General features: G+C 37.0%; 1 protein-coding gene across 1 annotated transcript; it reads right to left on the reverse strand.

Moving 5' to 3' along the window:
* Positions 1-703: 703 nt before the first annotated feature.
* Positions 704-21,155, reverse strand: LOC121423511 (tyrosine-protein kinase receptor Tie-2-like). The gene is made up of 6 exons (XM_041618861.1): positions 21,053-21,155; positions 13,419-13,733; positions 6,135-6,404; positions 3,723-3,857; positions 1,351-1,512; positions 704-726 (listed from the first exon to the last, which is right to left on the reverse strand). The coding sequence occupies exons 1-6, from the start codon at positions 21,153-21,155 to the stop codon at positions 704-706; spliced, it is 1,008 nt and encodes a 335-aa protein (XP_041474795.1).
* Positions 21,156-22,942: the final 1,787 nt, after the last annotated feature.

The following is a 22,942-nucleotide window of genomic DNA, read 5'->3' on the forward strand; positions in this document are numbered from 1 at the left end:
CGTTCAAGGTCAAGTACACCCCAGAAAAACGTTGACTTTGGTAAAAAGAACAAAAAATTAAACTAGCACATTGCTGAAAATTCCGTCTAAATCGGATCTAAAATGACAAAGTTATGACAATTCGCTTATTTTTCACAAATGGCTATATGAACACCTCAGTGACATGCAAATTAGACAATCGATGGTGTCCCTCACTCACTATTTCTTTTGGGTTTTTTATTGTTTGAATTAAACAATATTTCACTTTTTAACAGATTTGACAATCATGATTAACTTGACTGAACCATAAAGTATCAAACAATGCTTATGCCACATGTTCAGGGAGGAATTAATCTTTGCTTCACTTGACAATGAAGAGAAAATGTTAAGAAAATATCATATTTAACACAATGACATGAATGAAGAACAAAAGAAAAGGTGAGTGGGTGACGTCATCAGTCTCCCATTTGCATACCGACCAGGACGTTCAACTGTTTTGTGAAACTAAGCGAAAATGTCATAACTTACTTATCTTACATCCGATTTTGATGATATTTTCAGTGTTATGCTTTTCGAATTTTTTCTCTTTTTATTCAAGGCAACTTATTGTTGGGGTGGATTTGTCCGTTATTAAGTAGGTCGAAGGTTTCACTGGTATCGAAGTTCTATGAAGATGGACTAGTTTCCGCTCGACTAAAAAAGTGATAAAAAATTTGGTCTTAGTTTACACATGCTGGTTTTGCAAAGCTTGAGAAAAGAAATCAACCAGATAATTGTATAAGAAAATGAGGTTAAAGTGTTATGAAATCGGTTGGCATCATATTTTATTTACTTGTTTTAAGACCTCTGCTAGTAAAATGACGATTTTTTAAATGAAAAAATAGTTCCGGGACCCCAATTGTTTCAAAGGTCAGGTCCATAGCATTGCATTTTTTTGCAATTGTTGTTCCTAGAGTAGTCCAGAGCCCCTTTTCTTTGACCTTTGTGTGGGATATAGGTATCATGTAGGTATCATGCTATAACCCCCGGGCTGGGGGTAACACAATTTCATTACATATTTTTTTGCTTCTGTTGCTGGTATCAGATCATTTTTCGAGATATGCAACCATGCGCAAAAAATGACAATACGCAAATTATGATCACAACACCGTACAGCATAAATGTATGGTTTCAGTCTATTAAACTGGCAGCGTTTCATGAACTCTTGAACTGTCCGACAAGTCGTCAGATCTGAAAACTTTTCTTGATTTTTTATTGGTTGAGAAGCACTGTTACTATGGTAACTGTCTGATAAAATGGGACTTGACATTAAAACGTCCGACAACTGAGGTCTTTCATGAAACGCTCTATTGGAATAAAAACATGACTTACCGCTGTCGCACGCAAGACCACGAGACCCAACATCACATGAACATCCATAAGGATCAGGTAGGCAGAAAAGACTTCCTCGACATTGAGCAGAACCGTCAAAATCATAGGAGCATCTATATTCGCACCCGTACCCAAATCTATTCCCACCGTTATTCCTGCAAACTGAGGGTCCTTTCACACGTGAATCTTGAATCATCGTAGTAATGATGATTGCAGTTCGTCTTTGAAATCATTGGACCTTACGCACGCTCACTCGAAATCTGTGATTTGAATTGGAATTTCCGAGCGAAGACGGTATGTTTCCTTGGTGACTTGCCAATCGAATCACTGCATCGCAAATACAAAGTACGATGAGTGCATGGGAGCTGTATTTTCTGCAGAAGTGATTAAAAGGTCGCTTAAGCTCCGCCCCCAAAGATGTTTTATAGGTCAAGCCTTTCACACGCAAAATTCGTACCGCAATTTATTTATTTACTTATTAAGCAATATTTCAATAGTGCCCTTTCAGCAAAACTGGTATCAAAAGGGGCACTAAAAGCATAAAAACAAAACATGTATATACAAGTGAGTGAAACTTAACTGTAATTCACATCCGGAGTACAATTGTATTCGTGATTGTGATTAGCGTTCGTGATTCTAATGATGTTCTAGTTCGGTTTCAAACGTGCTGAAAATTCGTCATTGGCCTTATTTTTCATTGGAATCATCATTCAAATTACGATTTTCTTGTATTTGTGATGCAGTGCTTTGATTGACAAGTCACCAAGGACACAAATCGCCTTCGCTCTAGAATTCTAATTGAAATAACAGTTTTCGAGTGAGCGTGTGAAAGGTCCGGTGATTCTTAAAATGAATGGCAATGTCATTACAATGATGATTCAGGATTTACGTGTAAAAGGCCATAAATCAAACTAAAAAGCCTGTATTCTAAACTTGGGTTTGATTTAACCCTTACCTCTGCGCAATTTGTGAGCTTAAATTCCTGGTGGGGGGGGGGGGCTTCAAGATCTCGACTGCAGATAACGCAATCGCCACGAAAATTTTCACGAAGGAAGCAAATGAAATTTTCTACGCGGCTGCGTAGGTAGATTGCTACATTAATCCATACATTTTATTTCATAATTTATTCAGAAATCATTGTTTACGATTATACGTTATATAAAGTTCCTATAAGGCTATTTTTTTGTTGAAAATATTTACAAATTGAAATAAAGAATATTCCGGTATATACCAAAATCTATTTCCTATGTATGTCTTCGGTTTCTTTTTTCATTGTTTTTTTTTCGACAAAATTTGTCTGTGACATTGTTTCGGCCATGAATGGCATCAACTAAACTGTCTGATGTTAATGAAAGTAAAAAAAAATAATCACTCATTTAAAAAAACATCTGAAAACACTTTTTGTAATGACTATGCACATCAAACCATGTTTTTGAGCTATCGAATCTTTGGCTATGAGCTTTCTGACATGTACTAAGAGATGCGACGTCATTTCTGAACTGGTACCAGGGCGTCACGAATTTGGTCTCTAAAGTTCCGCCAGTGAACGGCGCGGTTAAGCAATTTGCGCGGCGGATTATTCTTCAATATGTCGCCGGCCCGGTAAGTTGGGATTAAAGAGAAATCAAACCCAGATAAAAACCTAATTTCAGAGGAAAAAGAAAATCATAAAAGGACATGGGTGAGAGCATGAACAATACCATACAAATAATAAGACAGTTATGAAATTTTAAATTTGGTAATATTTGGTAAATACTATATCCATGGAACCATCAAATTAGCCGATGTCATTGTGATACAGGGGTAACTCATCCCCATTTACTTCAGTACATAAATGGCTGAAATATGATTTTCCCGAAGTATGAGTATATTTTTTATCATGTTGACACAAAACGATATGCCACTTTTGTTAAAATTTGATTACTATAAGGGGAGGGGTGGGGTGGGGGTAGGTTGTTAGCCCCCCCCCCCCACAAATCATTCATTGGAAAGTTGTTCCTACCACTTGTCATCATATACTTACTTAGCTTTTACAATTTCTTTCAAATCTTCACTATTCTGCTTTTACCTATTTTGCGTCTTCACACAGCATGGTCAAAGTTGGATTCCCCATTAAACTTTGGTAGAAAGCGTGATGAGCCGCTGGTATTTAACAATGCAGCATCAATTCATCAGCTCATTTTACACTCAATCATTCGTGCCTCAGAAAATTATCATGTTAATCCAGTAAAATAGATTAAGAAGCAAAAGTCCTGTCCAACAAAAATACTGTCTGTAGCAGCTAACAATACACGCTGTAACTACCACAACCTAAACTGAAATCGGCCATATGTGCTTGATTCCACTATTAACGAAAATAAACAAATGCTCACTACTGCAACAATTATCGCCCATGAAATTGTTAGGACATATACACAGACCAGACTTGTCGTCACAAATCCCACCGTTATAGCATTTGTCACAGATGCCATAGCATTCAGATGGACCCCATCTACCAGCAGGACACTCTAAGACAAGAGACAGAAAAAATAAAGATGAAATATCATCATGTAAACAAATGAAATGCCTCTGGCCTCATGGCCCTGTGAAGCAGGGAAGTGGGGGCCGGGGGTGCTGCGTTAATTTTCCTCCATAGGAAGCATTAAATGGAATGTCTTAAAAAAAAGAAGAAATGTAACCCTCCTTTTTTTTGCTCCTCTAATTTCTAGAGGTGGAGCACAAGAAGATAACCTTCCTTTTTGTAGTGAGACCGTTTTTCCGGGGGGGGGGGGTGCCTGTCAAATTTACATCTGAACCCCCGGTAAAAAAATCGTTCCCACGGCCCTGTCTGGCCTTTCACCTTTGTCCGGTGTTCTGAGGTTTTACGCACATAATAGCTCATACTTGATCCATACAGGCTTCATGGAAGACAAAAAAAATTGTCGAATGAACTGTCAAGATTACAGAAGATGTATCATTTATTTCAAAACAAGTGGAATTCATCTTTCATCTTTCTCCCTCTTCTGTTAAACGCAACTCAATACAGCAGCAGTGCAGAATTGTGCGGAAAAAACACAAGATGACTTTTATTACCAAAAGGGATAGAGACTCATTTCATAATAAAATCCTCAGTTTGTTTGCAATAAAATGACCCATGTTATCGACTTTGAAACTTATTATTCATTTCACACCATTTGCACAATTCATTTTTTTTTTAGTAAATCACCTTTTATTGATAAATAGGGAAACAATTCCAATAAGCCCAGGTTGCTAGTTCTAGACGAACAGTATACAGGGCATCAAAAAAAAGAATATACAATAAACATAAAGCAAAAGATAATATGCAAATGGATTATAACGAGTCAATTCAATTCATAACAAAATCAATAGTAGAGTAATGAGAAGGGAAAGGAGGGGATATGCTAACGCGTTTTTTGACTTGTTCTGATTTTCTGTTTCTACATGTTGAAGCGCCGTGGTGTAGCGGTTCTGACTCTCACCTTGTAATCAGAGGGTCATGTGTTCGAATCTCAACATGGCAAGGCGTGAATCCACACTTGCCACTCTCACCCAGGTGTTAATTGGGTACCGGTAGGAAACAACTGTCATTGTGGTTGGTTTAGTTAGGCCTGCAGCCTAGCAGGCTGCTTGGAATGCTATGAATCCCGTGACCGGGTAATAATAATTGTGAAGCGTTTTGAACAGCCGTAGATAGATAAAGCGCTTTATAAATACCAATATTATTATATTATTACATGAATTCATAATAAAGAAACGAATTTATACAACAACTCGCTTGAGAAACTACGACAAATAGCAATTTTGTTCCAAAGACTTGGACATGGAGTTTTCCTTCACCTCTATTCAATGACCTGACATTTTAATCACATAAAAGCCGTTTGTTGGTAATCATGCAAAATAAATTCAAGCCCAATTAAACGTGAAAACAAATTGAGTTGATTTTCAAAATTACAGAAACAAGTGTTTATTCGATATGGAAACCCATATTACTATGACCTCAAATGACATTGTCCTCAAAAATAATCATTCAATCATCAATAAATATTCCTAAGAAATCAACAAAATACCGATCGTTATCAAAGCAAAGTGATCTAAAACGGCATGCGACTTTGGCCCAGTGACTTTCCATTAAAGGTTAAAGAGATACCTAATAAAATTTGCGTCAAAGCTTAAAAGATTCTAAATCTGGAAAATTGGAATCTTCAACGTTTGCTATTCTTTTTTCATTTCAGGCCATTTTTAGACCACCAAGTGACTTCTCACCTTGGCCCATTGACTATGATTATATTCATCTATATGCCAATACTTAATGGACATTAACATTAGATTCATGGACTAAGGACTTTATCATCTTGAAAATTTGACTTTTAATCTTATTAACGTAAAACAAATTCCATGTGATCCTTAATGCCCGATTACCCCTATACTGTAGGTCGAAGATTAATGAAAGAGGTCCTAATATTCTCCAAGTTATGACATTCTAAAAATGAACATGGTAAACCTTGGTTTACATCAATGCTTTAATACGATTCGGCCACCATCGGAAAAGCAGCGCGTATGAGTTATGCCTTGCTTCTGCTCTGCCGGCGAGACAAGTAAAATGCAATTTGTAATTGGTTGATTTGGGTAAATTATTAATATAAAATTTATTCCTTTTGATAATTCTTATACATGTACTTTTGATTCTTTATTAAATTTTTATTTAATTTTTGTCTATATTAAAAAAATCATTAGTTACAACAAGTTAACAGCCCAAAATAGCATTGGGGAGTTTTAAATTGTACCTCTGACAATAAGTCTGTGGATTCCTCCTCTGTTCTGACTTCTCTCGCCATCATAGTAGATCTCAAAGATCCCTTGGTCTGATATCTGGATTGGGTTTGGGAAGTTGATATTGGTCTGTCCCTCATATTGTGTAAGAACAACACCACCATCTTTCCTCCATGTAATCACATTATCATCAGGTTGGTATCGATTAGTCATTGAGATCACTACTCCTGTGTCATTCACATTGACTGTCTTCGTAAACACTCCATCACTTGGTATGAATTTAGCTGTTAACATGGACAACAATATGGCCGAATGATGCGATAAAACTTAGTGCAAAATTGTGATTGTTAAACTTAAATATGAATTTTAAAGATATAATAATACCAACATGCTATAGCGCATATCACTGACGAAATGCGTCCCTATGCGCTTGATTGGATATTATTACCATGATTACCCTGGCTTTAGCCTCGCAGCCTTTTACAACGCGTTGGCATTTCAAGGAATAAATTCCTGCCAGGTACACATTTACCCCACCTAAATAAAGAGTAATACCTCTTTTTAGGGGTTTGTGGTGTGCAGAATCCATTTCTGCTGTCTATTTTGCAATATAATGTCAAGATTCAGGTCAAATCCAAGATGGCCGCCATATGACGCCATCTTGAAATATCAACTTCTGAACCCTTTGCCCCAGAATCATGAATAATAACTCTATTTATAAGTCATTTATTATGTTGATTCAATTTATGCTTTAATTTTGCATAAATGATAACCTTCAGATCAAATCCAAGATGGCCGCCAACCGCCATTGAAAAAATACTTTCCGAGGCTGATACGTGTAAAAGCTAATGTAAAGGGATTTCAGTAAGAATACTCATTTCTTTTATTAATCATCAAGTTTAAGGTCAAGGTTAAGTTACATCTTGGATGTTACATTTCGCCATCAACTGCTCAACTTAGAATGAATCCTCTTTAGGTTTGGGCCATGGTCCATTTCGCGTGTATTTTTTTTAGCCATTGACTTGGTCAGCAGTAGTTCACTATTTAGCCTCCATGGTCAGGATTGATCTCATTCGTGAAATGTTGTGCGGAAACGATGTCGCCCCTGCAAAGGGTTCAGAAGTTGATATTTCAAGATGGCGTCATATGGCGGCCATCTTGGATTTGACCTGAAGGTGACATTATATTGCAAAATAGACAGCACAAAGGGTTTCTTCGCACCCGGAAACCCCTAAAAAAAGTATTACTCTTCCTTTTGGGGCGAGGGGATCAAAAGTAATTTTTTCAAGATGGCATCTGGCGGCCATCTTGGATTTGACCTGAAGATGACCATATATTGCAAAAATTATTCCAGAAATCGGTTCTACACATCTCTAAACCCCAAAAAAAGTCATTTCGCATTATTTTAGGGAAAGGGGTTCAAAAGTTAGGTTTTCAAGTTGGCATCTGGCGGCCATTTAGGATTTATGCAAATTAGCAAAATTGCCCAAACGGCAACCTTGGGCAACCAAGCTGAATTTGTTCTAAGTAGTCTGGTCAGTTAGCGGAATTATGTGGACACGGTGGACAAAAGCGTGATTTTTTCTCCAGACCCTGTTTATGTATAAGAATTAAGAATGGGGTATGCTCCAAAAAATCTGGCTGCAGGAACAGTGAAAAAATGGGTGAAAATGTCAGAATTTATGAGTTCAGATTTGTCTGATATATAGACTAGCGCTAGTGCAAAACTCAATAGCAGTGCATTATTTTGCATTGGATTAGTTCTTGAATTCAGACCCTTTTTGAACAGATCTTCTGTTTGTCCTCGCATCTCAATGCACCAAATATCTGAATGAAGATGCTAACCAAGCCGAAGGGTGACGGTGGAGGGGGTTGAATGTTGGTGTGTGTGTACATATTTTGGTCTTGGGGTAAAGGTGTGCAAGACACATTTTTTGCATGTGTTGGAAATTGTGTTGCCATGGTAACAGTGTATTATTGCAAAAATAAGGTAAAAATCTTGCAGTTAGAACCACTTCCTCTGTTTTTAACTGATTCTCATGAAATTTGGCACACACATTGGTCTTGAGGTGAAGATGTCTAAGACACACTTTTGTGTGTCTTTCAGAAATCTTGTTGCCATGGTAACAACATATTATATGGTGAAAATTGGGAAAAAAATCTTACAATTCAAACTGCTTCATCAGTTTTCAATCAATTCTAATGAAATTTGGCACACACATTGGTATTGAAGTAAAGATGTACTAGGCACTTTTTGTGTGTGTTTTAGAAACTCTATTTTCATGGTAACAAAATATCATATGGCAAAATTTAGGTAAAAAACTTGCAATTTGAACTACTTCATCAGTTTTGAACCAATTCTCGTGAAATTTGGCTCACACATTGGCCTTGGGGTAAAGATGTGCAAGAACCTTTTTTTTTGCATTTGTCAGAGAGTGCATTACCAGGGTAGCCACATATGATAGCCAGAAATGTAGGAAAACTTATTGTGAATCAAACTTCTCCCCTGTTTTTAGTCAGTGCTCATAAAAATTGGAAGAAATATTCATCTTAGGGTAAAGATTCATATTAAATTCTAAATGTCTTCTCTGTATTAAAATGTGGGGGTATTAATCACCTTCTTTAATGTTTCTGGGTTGGGGGGGAAGGGGCAGGATTAGTCCTTTAAATCTGACATCAAAGAGGGTTAAAGACAGTGGCCATTAGAAACATAAAAATGATAAACACTCTTTAAAAAAAGGGCATATAGGCTGGAGGTACATTGGGTGAATATGAAACCTTCCGCTGAAGCAGAGGAGTTCCAACACTGGCAAGCAAAACAAAATGTGTACCCTTTCTACTTTCAACAGCTGATTTTCCAAACCTTAGTTCCACCTCCCCAAGATGTGCACCCCTCCCCATACCACTTTTAGTTCTACTTCCCCATGCTCAAACCAGTCTACACCTTTGTCCCTCAGGGGTCAATGCATTTTTAAAGCTAGACATTACTCTTTTTTTTGGGGGGGGATGAGGTCTTTAGAAAATGACCTCATTAAAATTACAGTTAAAGGATTATGAATAGGAATTTAACCCCCCCCCCGAAAAAATAGGGGGCTGATAATACTTTTTAGCAGAAAATGCCCCCCCCCCTTCAAAGGTAAGAAGAGTCCTTTGCACTTCAGACCATTCATTTGAAGCTTTATGCATTCTGATTTGATAAAAAATTGTTTACAGTACCCAATTAACCATTGTTTATTTATATTCTCCTACTCAGTCTTTTATTCATATTCATATTCCGTTCCTACTCTTTCTTTTTAACTTTCACATCACTCTTGATTTTGAGCTTCACCATGCCATCTCCTTCTGTTTCCTGTCTCTCTCCAAGTATATTTTTTCTGACATATTTTAAAGTGTACCTTTAATCATGCAACTAATTGTTATAGAAATATAAATATATACAAAAATCTCTGCACTTGTTTTAGAAATTCACTTGCAAATCCATGACTCAGTAACATACCATATCAAAAATGTACACAATAGATTTTAGCCTTACATTTTCTTTCATTATTTTTTTCAGTATATTTCTGTGACAGCCCCTGCTTCAAGCTTCAAATAAAACATTGATTAATTGGACACCGGAAACTTTTTTTTTCAAAGCAGAATGTTTGAGGCTTTAAATTAATATGCTGAAGTGTAAAGGATTTCCCTTTTTTTTTTTGGGGGGGGGTTAAGTTCCTAGTCGTTATAATTTCATTTTAATCTTTATGTGGCAATTTTCTAAAGCCCCCCCCCCAAATAAAAAATGTAAGGGGTATTTTTTTAGAGTGTTTAAGTTCCTCATGGTCATGGCCTTTAACCTTCTATATTTTTATGTTGTCAGTTTTTAAGGACCTTCTCCGCCCCCCCCCCAAAAGCCTATAAATATTATTGAAGGTGATTAATACCCTGCGCTATTATATGACGTTATAAAGGGGAATCAAACCCAAATAAACACTTGTTTTTAGAGGAAAATGAAAAATCAGACAAGTTTATAGGTCAAAGTTTGAACAATATCGGACAAACCATAACAAAGTTGTGAACATATTGAAGTTATAAACATTGGTAATCACTATACCCATGAAGACTTCAAATTGACTGCATATGTTATGTCACAGTGATTTAAGAAGGCAAGGACCACTCTTCCATGTACTGGAATAATTAATTAGCTAAAATTTCTTTTTTCAAAAGTTTTACTTCAAATTATATCTTTCTTTCATGAGGACACAAAACATACTACCGGGTTTATATTACGGCCCCAATGGAATAGGGATTTAGGAGAAAACCAAAAATCCTGATAACTACTAGTCTTATGGGAAAGTTGTCCTTGCGGCCCCACCCCTTGTCATAATTTACTTACCCAGTTGCCAATTTGAATTCTACATACTAGTAGCCTTAGGGATGATTGATTCCCTTTTAATACTGAATATGAATCTTTACCCAAAATGAATATTTGTGTCAACTTTTATGAGCACAGGCTCAAAACTGAGAAGTAGACTGATCCACAATGAGTTTTCCCCATATTTCTGGCTAAATATGCTTACCAAGGCAATGCACTCTCTGACAAAAGGTTCTTGCACATCTTTACCTCAAGGACAATGTGTGTGCCATAATTATTTCATGAGAATTGGATCAAAACAACAACAACAACAAAAAACTGATGAAGTAGTTCAAATTGCAAGGTTTTTACCTAAATTTTGCCATATAATATGTTGTTCCCATGGCAACACAATTTTGGAAACACACACAAAAAGTGCCTTGTACATCTTTACTTCAATACCATTATGTGTGCCAAATTTCATGGAAATTGATTGAAAACTGATGAAACAGTTTGAATTGTAAGGTTTTTTCCCAAATTTTCACCAGATAATATGTTGTTACCATGGCAACAAGATTTCTGAAAGACACACAAAAGTGTGTCTTAGACATCTTCACCTCAAGACCAATGTGTGTGCCAAATTTCATGAGAATCGGTTAAAAACAGAGGAAGTGGTTCTAACTGCAAGATTTTTACCTTATTTTTGCAATAATACACTGTTACCATGGCAACACAATTTCCAACACATGCAAAAAATGTGTCTTGCACACCTTTACCCCAAGACCAAAATATGTACACACACACCAACATTCAACCCCCTCCACCGTCACCCTTCGGCTTGGTTAGCATCTTCATTCAGATATTTGGTGCATTGAGATGCGAGGACAAACAGAAGATCTGTTCAAAAAGGGTCTGAATTCAAGAACTAATCCAATGCAAAATAATGCACTGCTATTGAGTTTTGCACTAGCGCTAGTCTATATATCAGACAAATCTGAACTCATAAATTCTGACATTTTCACCCATTTTTTCACTGTTCCTGCAGCCAGATTTTTTGGAGCATACCCCATTCTTAATTCTTATACATAAACAAAGGTCTGGAGAAAAAATCACGCTTTTGTCCACCGTGTCCACAAGTAGGGCATTTTTGACGCTAACAGACCAGACTAAAGACCCCATAGGAACACGAATCAAGAAAAAAAAATTTTTTAGAACATTTCTAGGTTGGTGTATTGAGCCTATGAGACTGTCAATAGAACATTTCTAGGTTGGTGTATTGAGCCTATGAGACTGTCAAATCGACTAGTAAGCATGCTTCCTTTTTTAGGGGCTAATTGTTTATTTTGATTACGCGAAGAATATGATATATTCTCGTTTTAAGAAATCCTAAAAATAATTTTTTTATTGCACATTTAGCAAATCATCAAAGTGTGTGACCTCTAAAATGTGTGTTTTCTGATTCTTGGGTATTGAAAACTTGTGAAAAGGAAATATTTGTAGTAATGACTGCGATATGGAAGGAAGTTTTCTGATTAAGACGCAATATCAGTATGGTGCGTTTAGGGTTTCCAAAAACGTAGAAAAAGAGAGAAAAGGAAACATATACTTCATTTGCTCTAAAAAAGAAAATCAAAAGGAATAAACAAGTGGAATGCCTCTGGCCGTCTCACCTGCATCACGCGATTCAACATAGCAGCACTGCTGACTTTGAAAACTACTATAACTCGTACAAGATGTTCAGTGATACTTGGTTACTCTTATTTCCACGTTTTATGAACTAGACCAATACACTTACAGAGATAGGATGGTAATTCAACAAATACCCCCAATGTGTCCAAAATTCATTGACCTCACATGACCTTTGACCTTGATCATGTGACCTGAAACTTGCACAGGATATTCAGTGATACTTGATTACTCTTATGTCCAAGTTTCAAGAGTCAGATCAATAAACTTGCAAAGTTATGATGGTAATTCAACAGATACCCCCATTATGGCCAAAGTTCATTGACCTTTGACCTTGGTCATGTGACCTAAAATGCGCACAGGATGTTCAGTGATACTTGATTACTATTATGTCCAAGTTTCATGAATCAGATCCAAAAAGTTTTGATTGTAATTCAACAGATACCCCCAAATCGGCCAAAGTTCATTGACCCTAAATGACCTTTGACCTTGGTCATGTGACATGAAACTCATGCAGGATGTTTGGTGATACATGATTGACCTTATGTCCAAGTTTAATGAACTAGGTCCATATATTTTCTAAGTTATGATGACATTTCAAAAACTTAACCTCAGGTTAAGATTTTGATGTTGATTCCCCCAACATGGTCTAAGTTCATTGACCCTAAATGACCTTTGACCTTGGTCATGTGACATGAAACTCAAATGGGTTGTTCAGTAATACTTGATTAACATTATGGCCATGTTTCATGAACAAGGTTTATATACTTTTTAAGTCATGATGTCATTTCAAAAACTTAACCTCAGGTTAAGATTTGATGTTGACGCCGCCGCCGTCGGAAAAGCGGCGCCTATAGTCTCACTCTGCTATGCAGGTGAGACAAAAACGAAATATTGCTGGAGCGTATTTTTCTTGTATTTATATTTTTCTTCATCCATGTTGGTATGGAATTCTGTACGTTCTTCCTATTTTGTATACAAAAAACATGATCTATAGATTTTTTTTTTCGGGTATACCACATCGCACTAGTGTGAGGGTATAGGACCATTTACGTTTTTTACCACATAAATTAGGAAATTTAGCTGAATTATCAAAATAAACATACTCAGCCTTTTCCAGAGATTAATCCTTAACTTTATGTCAATGGAAAATATTTTAAAAAGTCTTACAAATACATTGAAATGATGGAATAACGAAGGCAGACAAGGTCGAATTGCTTCATTTCATTGCTTGTTATCTAAATTAGATGCAATTTCGGCCGGAAAGACCCTCCCATACCATCACTTCTCTGGAAAAATGTAGAGACCCTTGTTACATCTCGACCATTCTTCGTAGCTTCACAGTAGAAGGGACCAAAACCGTCTGTATGCCAAGTACTCCCATGATCAGAGAATCGGACCAACAATATCTCATCATATTGTGAGTGAGTCCTTTCCGGTGGTGGCGATCTATCCGTTGTTATGGGTGCAGATCGTCCAAAAGACAATGTGGCATCTTTATCTGGTTCACTGCGGTAACATTGGTACTCTACCCTCACCGGTTTCTCTATCGCCGTATATTCATCGGCTAGCACAGTGATATGAACCACCTCACCTGCAGAAAATAACCAAAGTTCATAACAGAATCACGTGATTAAAACCGACTATTCTTTTGATCTCTATATCTATGTATATCCTGATGAATACAAAAAATCAGTAATTCGTACAAGAACGGTTATGACTTTCCTAAATCATATAGGATTCTGGATAGTTCATATTAATATTAGTGAACGTTTTTCTAACTATCCTAAAGCATGTAAAGAAAAATAATAGAGAACCAAAATTGGCAGTGCGGGAGTATTAAAGGTATTGTCTAACTTTGTGAGCGGCCAATTTAAAACATTTTCAAACCAAGATGAAACATGTGTACAAGTGCATGTATTAGAACTAATAAACCCTGAAAATAACCATTACTGAGAATGAAAAGCAAAAACTACAAGGCAAACCCCGATTTTGTAAATAGGCGTCTTATAGACGCCTAAATAGTAGACACAAGTGTATGGGATGAAATTAAGATGGTGTTTCCGGTCACTTTATATTTCAATTTTTGAAGCACTAAATAATTATTTTCGAACGCATTTTTTTCTGGGCTTCATTTTTGTAACATATCACAGACACAGGTGACAAGTGTGACCTTCTAGCTCAGATTTTCTAAAAGTCAAACCAATGATAACCAATCACTTTAAATCATTTTTGGAGACAATTTTCACACATGAACGGCTTTTCACACAGCATCTGCTGTGTTGGCCTCAGAGTCACTTCATTACCCCGTGTCCGACTGTCTAACACACATTACCTACATGTATCACGTCATTGTCCATCCAATAATTCTCTTATTATATTCCTTGACCGTCAACTTTGATGCCTTTGTAATCATGGTAATAGTGTAGTAGGTTGCACGGTACAACATGCATCTTTCTTGTGCAAATGTTGGTTCTGAAAATGACCACCCAAACTCGACGTTTCGACAAGTGTGGTCTTGTCGTCTTTGTTTTTGATAGCCGAATTCAATCTTTATTTTCTTGATGAATATAATTCATTTTCGACAAAAGGAAATTAAGAGTAAAATGTCATAGTTGACACTGTTCAAAACGTCTTCGTCAGAAAGAAAGAGAAAAAGCTAATAAAACTGTCGGAGATTGGAAACAAAATGAAAGGGCTATCCAACAATCATGGATATAGTGATCAAATATAATTAACAGTGCGTTGCAGGAAAATAAAAGAAACCGGGATTCCCATGGCTGTTAAACGCAAATTAATATGATATTTCATTTATATCATCATACGATTTAACCATTCCTGTATATTTTGATATGTAATATAAGACGAACACTTCACGCATTAATGAGCGAGACGAGATATTTTAGTGTCAAAATCAAGTTGCGCAGAAAAATTGGACAACGTTGGTTCGTGCTGCGCAGTCCGTTCCTATTCAACGATTGGCTCATTAGAATTTATTGGCTCTAGGACAATTACCTCCCGGACAATTACCCCAAACAATTACCTTTGAGGACATATACCCCAGGACAATTACCCCCCCCTTTCTTTCCGGCATCTATGTTAGAATCAAGCGGGACCCATTGTAAGTCTCGGCCGGTTGTACAGGTTTCCGAAATATTTTCTAACTTAACTTAATAACTTTCCCTTTCTCTTTTATACTGCCCCTTCTCCTCTCTCTCCCTCTCACTTTCTATTTTCCCCTTTCCTTTTTCATTTTTCTTCCCTTTCTCCCCCCTTTTTTAGCAGCGCCTTCTGAGTCATGAAAAATGGAGGGGGGGGGGGGGATTTCGCTCCAAGCCTCCCGTTTGCCTACCGTTTATGAAAAAATTATAAAGAAGTATATATAAATCTCACTTATCAAAACGCGAGCGCGCAGCGCAAGCATATAAATTTTGACAATCTGATCTAAAAAAGGGATAAATAATGCGAGCGCGTAGGGTGAGTTGATTTTCTTTAATATTCAGACCTGAAAACGGAAAATTTTACTGAGCACTTCTTGAAATCATGAACAGCATGCGTAATTCAAACCAAATAATGAAACAGTTCGATGTGCGACCTGAAATAATGTTTGTAAATTGATTTCGAAACTGGATATACATGTATTAAGTGCCATTGGATCCATTTGAATAAGATTAATTAAACTGACAATTAATGTGATATTTTTTCACGGATTCAATTCACCTTACACTTCCTTCTCAGATCCCGACCTTTCAAATATGCTCCACAGCCCCTGGAAAAAATTATCCATAACATTAATTTGTGGTAGATTACTGCCGGGCTAGATAAAAGGTCCATGGCGATACCTACCATAACCCGTGTCTTGCACTGGCGCTTTTTTCTTCGCAGCTCGCATCCGAAGCCTTCAAAGCCATCAGCAAGATCCGTTTTCTTTACATACAGGTATCCATCCAAGAGGAGCTTCCCCCCACCCCTTTCCGTTTATACCCACTCCATCCTTGCTAAGAGTGGCGGACTAATGTACCAAAGCAATGGCGAGTCGTAAGGCATGTAAAGTGTGCATAGAAAAGTCTCCCAATTCCCTTCTAATTTTGCCGTTGATTAAGTGGAGAAATCTCATAAAAGAATTCAACACTATATATGTTTCGCGCGCGCCAGATACAGTTATCATACTCTGTTCAAACACAAAACATTTATACCAAACTGCCATGTATAATTTGTATCGTGTACGTCTCATGATATTCTTCTCCCAAACGAAGTTCAGACCCCGGCAATTAAAATGCCGTAAGCTGCAAAATTCTTTATCCAGCGTTTCAACAACAACAACAACAACACCAAAATGCATTGTATCACTTTATACCTTCTTAATGTAATCGTACATTTTCATTCAAATATCTTGTTCTTCCCCCCCACTACTTTGGCACGTCTGAACGCACGGAAAGTAGCGGTAATTGGGCGGCGCGACAGTTACAATGCGGAATGTATGGTTAAAAGCTGCAATCACATCTTCCGGTGGCCTATATGGCGAGCCAACCCCCCCCCCCCACTTTACTTTGATTCCGATATACTCGAGAATGCGTCGAGTACTTCTTACGTCAAACGTAAGCATGGTAAGGCCGTCGTATGACTTTGTGCTCTTTCTTTGTCTGGGGGGTAATCGTCCTAGGGGGTAATTGTTCCCGGGGTAATTTACCTAGGGGGTATTTGTGCGGGTGTGATCGTCCGGGGGGGGGGGGAGGTAGTTATCGTCGGGGAAAATTCTTCAGGGGTTAATTGTCCGGGGGTAACTGTCATAGGGGTAATTGTCCGGGGGGGGGGGTTATTGACCTCCGGTTGATTGTCCGGATGTGTCTGTCCAGGGGGTAGTTGTCTTGATGCATATTTATATTTTGTAATCTGCCATGTCTTAACTTCTCGAAATAAGGATGAGATGTGTAAAGATTCTTCAGAAGAATTAAAGACGAAACTAGTTAAAGTGGAATATTTGAGCATTCTTTGACTATTCTTCATTTAGTTTGATTATATTATATATGTATATATATATATGATTTAGATTTAGATTTATTTATTCATTTCCGTTCAAACAAAAGACATAATCCAAGTACAGTGTAAATACATGGTCCATAAGGAAGCTCTTTATAAAAAATGTCACGGTGAAATCCCTAATGCAGCATACTAACCGTTTTATTTAAGATTTAATAGCCACACACACTATCGACCGCGGAAATATAAACAAACAAACCAAAGCTGCACTTTGCCCACTACAATCAAGGTATGCTCAGAGGGCGAGTACATTACAAATTTTGACACAAATTGTGCAATATTTGACATGCGAGAAACTTTCATCGCTTAAACAACCGACATTGGGAGGGGGGGGGGGGGGGGGGGTGCCCTGCTCTTACAAGGTGTATACCATACTTGTTTTTCAAAAGCGCGTAAATGTTTGTTTTTATTGAATGATACAGTATATATCAACCGTGTTAGTTCACTTTAAGCAGCAACTTGAAAACAATAATTATGTCACTTAATTCATTCGTTAGAAAGCAGAGAGCAAGGACGGCATGTCATTTTTTACAATTAAAAATAAACTGTATGTCTAATCATAACGAAATATAGCCATACATTTACAACAGTAGACATTTACATGCATAAAAACATACTTCGCAATAATAAACACTTACGGAAATAGTTTAAGCTAAACATAAAAGTTGAAAGTGGTGGACAAGATTTAGGCCAAAATCAGTAGATCTAATACATACATATATTTAAGTATGTAAGTTAAGAAAAGTTTGGAGGAGAACACACAAGGAGAAATGTAGGGGGAAGTTAGAGAAATTATATCACGTTGGATAAGATTATAAATTACAATCGATAAAGAAAGATTAAGTGCCGTTGGATTTTGTACTGAAAGTAATAATATGTCGTGGAGCGAATAGTAAAAATTGAACCTTTGATCAGGAGGGTCGGGGTGGGGGAGGGATTATAGTGACACAGCATACTACGCAAGGCCAGTTGGAAATCTAGGTATTAAATATGACAAAGGAAGGGAAGAAGGGGGGGGGGGATTAAAGAATGGGGGAAGTTAGATGAACAAGAAGACAAAAGAGGGTAGAATAGTAATACCATTCGATGAGGGGCCAGCGTGAAAGAAAAGTCAGGGTTGGTTTTTCTGAGGTCATTTTATTTTGGAAAAACAAATCATTTTATCAGTCTGTTGAAATAAACTTTTCTTCTGAAATGACATTTTAGCTATCAGGTAAATTAAAAAAAATCCTTTGAAAGCATAATTGGCACTAGAAATCCTCGATAGGACTGATAAAACTACTATATTTGTAGTAATTGTAAGACCAGCCTCGGATAAATAATTTCACTATACCCTTCCAGAGCCTGATATTTATTATCTAAAATAAAAATAGATCTCAGAATACCAACGAAGGTTCTCAGAATACGATTTTGGAGAGATTTCGAGGGTATTTTATCTCACTGAATTCAAAGGAGATAAAAAATTACATAGGTTATGTTGATTTGAATCAGTGATAGGTGGTTATGCCATCACCGGATCAAAGTCATGATAGTTGCAAGGATCGCATTTGTTATATTTTAAGTTCTGGCGTCACCTCAGTGAATATAAAAGTTTGCACTGTATTGTAAACTGCGATTTATATTGAGTGACGTCACCCGCTGCTTAAAAGTTGCGTAGTCAGGTGGTTTACTTGATGTACGCACTAGTGTGTACGCGTGGATTACGTGAAGAATGCGCTTGCTCTATATGCATTATGACGTACATGGATCAGATCTTCAGCAACAATTTCGGATCAATAAAAAAACAAGGGTTCCGTAACACAAAGGTTAGCAATGATCGTAGAACATTTTCCTACGATTGATTGCATTGACGATAATTTAAATTACAATCAATCGTGAAAATCAAGCGTACGATTAATCGCTAACCTTTGTGTTCCAGGGCCCAGATGATGAATCCAGTCTCTGATGGCGAGTTATAGGCTATGATAAAAGACATTGCGTGGTCTATCTTTCATATCAATAAAATATGGTAGTGTGACCTTAATTCGCGCGTTACCTAATTTTGCGCACGGGCAAATACCTAAATATGTAGTACATATTTTGAAAAACTGATATCACCAACAGAAAGAGCGACTTAAAATACCACATTTAGTAATTTTATTTAAGGTAAGGTCTCTATTAATGAAAATATTGGAAAACATCGGCAAATTTTGTTACCTTTTGCGTCCGCTCCGAGAAAATCCGACCTTCTCGACAAGCATCAAGAATTCTTCAGTTTTAAGCTGAGGTCTCCAAATAAGTAAGGAAAATGTGATACCAACCGGATTCATGGCATTTTAGCCTCCATCTGATACAATTATCTTACCTTTGTCTGCTTGATTTCTTTTCTAAAGCCTTGCAAAACGATCGTGCGCAAATTAAGATCACACTTTTTTATGACACTTTTTTCAGCCGAGCGCGCATTAGTCGATCGCCGTAGAATTTTGAGATCGCGATGCCAGCGAAACCCTTGACCTACTTTATAATTCCGTCAGACGAATTTGACTTTGGAATCTTGCCTTCCTTCTGGTATTCATGATTTTGATTAATTTTTGTGAGTTGTGAGAAATTTTTGATTGAAAAGCAACTTCATGATGACTGTTAAAATGTGCGCAAATTATGGTCACCCCATCATACACATATCACCTGCCATTATTGTGTTTGATTACACCCAATTTATATTTTAAAAGTCCTCATTGAAATGATCATTTAAAATAATCCTTACCCATGAAACATGATGTGTCAGTTTCAAACACGTATTCTGGGCTTAAGTACAATGAGCGGGCATAAACGCAGTCATACATCCGAAAAAAAACTAAAGGCGTTTTTAAAACAGACCTAAAATATACAATTTTTAAACCAATGGTAATGCATAATCATGAATATATATCAGCATTACATATGAAATATACATCAGAGAACATTTTTCATCAATGAAAACTCAATCAACGTACCTTTTGTCGATATCAGGAAACAAAGTAAAAATAATAAACGAGATATAAACACTTTCATGGTGTAAATGGCTGCCATTTTATCGAAGCTGCTGTACTAAGAGACAGATGAAACTCCACACTAATTTTGCGTCAGACTAACTTCATATTCTCTAAAGATTACAGTGCACATATCATAGGCCTATATCAGAAACCTCATTCATGGAATTAATAAGCTCAAATATCAAGTCTCTCGACGAAATAATTCGCTCATAAACAGACTTGAAGTTTAACCTCTGCTTGCAGTGTTTATTTCTATTTATTTCTATGTTGTATAGGAATATATGAAATGAACAGCGCGCCTCAGAAAACAGGAAATAAAAATTAATTTTCTTTTATCATTATTTTTTGCTAGGGATAGAGTATGCCGAGAATGTGTATTCGGAAAATGTGTTTTGATGCCGAAATCAAAATCATGGTGACCGGATTACATATTCATTTCTTTATTTGTTTCCACGAATTGACTCAAACACAAACAACAAATGTAATCGAAATCAATATGAAAGACAGTCACGTACATCATTAACAACTGACATATCATTGAGGAAGTCCCATTTGATATGACATAAATATTCCTAATTCATGCAAATACTCATCCAAGATCACACTCATTTTCACACCCATACTCATCAACCCCCTTTATGCGTTCTTGACACCCATGCTCACTCATACCGTACACACCCACGCCCTCATATTCATTCTTCTTACCATACTCACCCACAATTTCATATTCATTCTTCACAACTATGCTCACCCACACTCTCATATTCATTCTTCACAACTATGCTCACCCACACCCTCATAATCATTCTTCACTACCATACTCACTAACAATCTCATATTCATTCTTTAAACCTATACTCACCCACAGCATCATATTCATTCTTCTCATCATACTCACCCACAACCTCATATTCATTTTCACAACCATGCTCATTAACACCCTCATATTCATTCTTCACACCCATGCTCACCCACACCCTCATATTCATTCTTCACACCCATGCTCACCCACACCCTCATATTCATTCTTCACACCCATGCTCACCCACACCCTCATATTCATTCTTCACACCCATGCTCACCCACACCCTCATATATATTCTTCACACCCATCCTCACCCACACCCTCATATTAGTTCTGTTCACCATACTTACCCACACCCTCATATTCATTCTTCACACGCACTTTCACCAACACCCTCATGTTCATTATTCTCATATATACAGGGGCGGATCCAGCTTTCGCCAATGGGGGGGGGGGCGAAAAATATTTTGATCAGCATGTTTCTCGATTGGCCGCTACAATCTGGCTTTTTTTTGTTGGTTTTTCAGGGTGTAGTCCTAAATAAAGACTGAAAATGTTAGTTTTTATTGCTGTAAACAATATACCGTATCTCATGTGGCCTTAATATATAATGCGAGCGCGAAGCGCGAGCTAAAAATCTTTGATATTTTATGTCCTTAGAACTGAAGATTCAGAGCAGTTTTTATAATCATGAACAAAGATAAGTATCCAACTAAACAATGCGAGGGCGAAGCGCGAGCCGAAATTTTATCATATAGTAACGTGAAAAGTGACTCAATTAGGACTGTTTTTAGTGATTAATGAAGAGGATACAAGTATCACCAATTAAATAATGGGAGTGCGAAGCGCGAGTTCAAAATTTCTGATATTCCGACCTGAAAAAATGAACAGTCTAAGCGCGTTTTTATTTAAATAAACAAGCTGTGAGTCTCAAACCATTAAATGCGAGCGCAAAGCATGAGCTTAATTTTTTGATATACTGACATGATAAAGGAGCATTTTGACAAATTTTGGTAAGAATTTCCAAAGAGCATAGGTTTCTCACAAATCAAACGAACGAGCGCGCAGCGCGAGCTGAACATTTTGATACACATTAATAATTTGTGTAAATCAAACAAAATAATGAAAGCTTGATGTGCGAGCGAAAAAAATGTGTGCAAATTGATATCAGAACTGGATATATTGTATACATGTATATATTGGTTATATATTGGTGTCATTTAACCCTCTTGAATGGGATTCATTACACAGGTAATGCGAGCGCAAGCGAAAAATTTTATATAAAGTCTATTTTCCCGTTCTTCCCCTCACCTTTTTTTTGGTTTCCTTTCGGGGTCGGGCCGGTCGTTACGAGGCTGTAAATTACACATCATGGGTTGAATACCTCTTTCTTACTTTTCTTTCTGTTTTTCGTAGTTTCTATCAAGGTAAAGAGTACAACTTTTCTGCAGGTTGTCAAAAAATAGGGGGGGGGGGGCGGGGCCGGCTCGGCCCACTCCTGGATCCGCGCCTGTATATATATATATATGTATTTATGAATGTAGACATTAAGTATCATTTCCAGGTCACTCGAACTTCAGGTGACATCAGAGTCGTATGGTTTTTTTTTGCAAGTCAACAGAGTGCGTGTATTTTGTTCCCAATGTTTTGACTTAGTTCAGGAAAATCTAGGCAATCTTGTTGTCACCGTTAATTCTGCTTTCTGACCGGGCACAATGTTGCAAGTATTCGAAATTCGTTTCCATGGAATCGTTGAATGATAGGGTATGCTTGACATTTGATTTAATGATGCCATATTTAGTGCACATTTAAGCTCCAAAAGTTGTATGAATTATATAGCTTGTTAACTACTCAATATTTGATTTATGATTGTTTATTATCTTTCTTTAAACTGCAGGTCGAAACATACATTCATGCACCAAGCATATTGGTCTCGCAACTTGACTT

Source organism: Lytechinus variegatus, chromosome 11 (assembly GCF_018143015.1).
Source record: "Lytechinus variegatus isolate NC3 chromosome 11, Lvar_3.0, whole genome shotgun sequence".
NCBI classification, from domain to species: domain Eukaryota; kingdom Metazoa; phylum Echinodermata; class Echinoidea; order Temnopleuroida; family Toxopneustidae; genus Lytechinus; species Lytechinus variegatus.

Bases quoted from the DNA above. Each gene is read 5' to 3' on its own strand.
- LOC121423511 (XM_041618861.1), bottom strand. From the start codon at position 21,155: ATGGGTGTGAAGAATGAATATGAGGGTGTTAATGAGCATGGTTGTGAA. The intron at 6,405-13,418 runs GTATGGGAGGGT...CCATGTTAACAG, and splicing joins ATTTTTCCAGAGAAGTGATG to CTAAATTCATACCAAGTGAT. The intron at 1,513-3,722 runs GTGAGCATTTGT...AAGGACCCTCAG, and splicing joins GGGCGATAATTGTTGCAGTA to TTTGCAGGAATAACGGTGGG.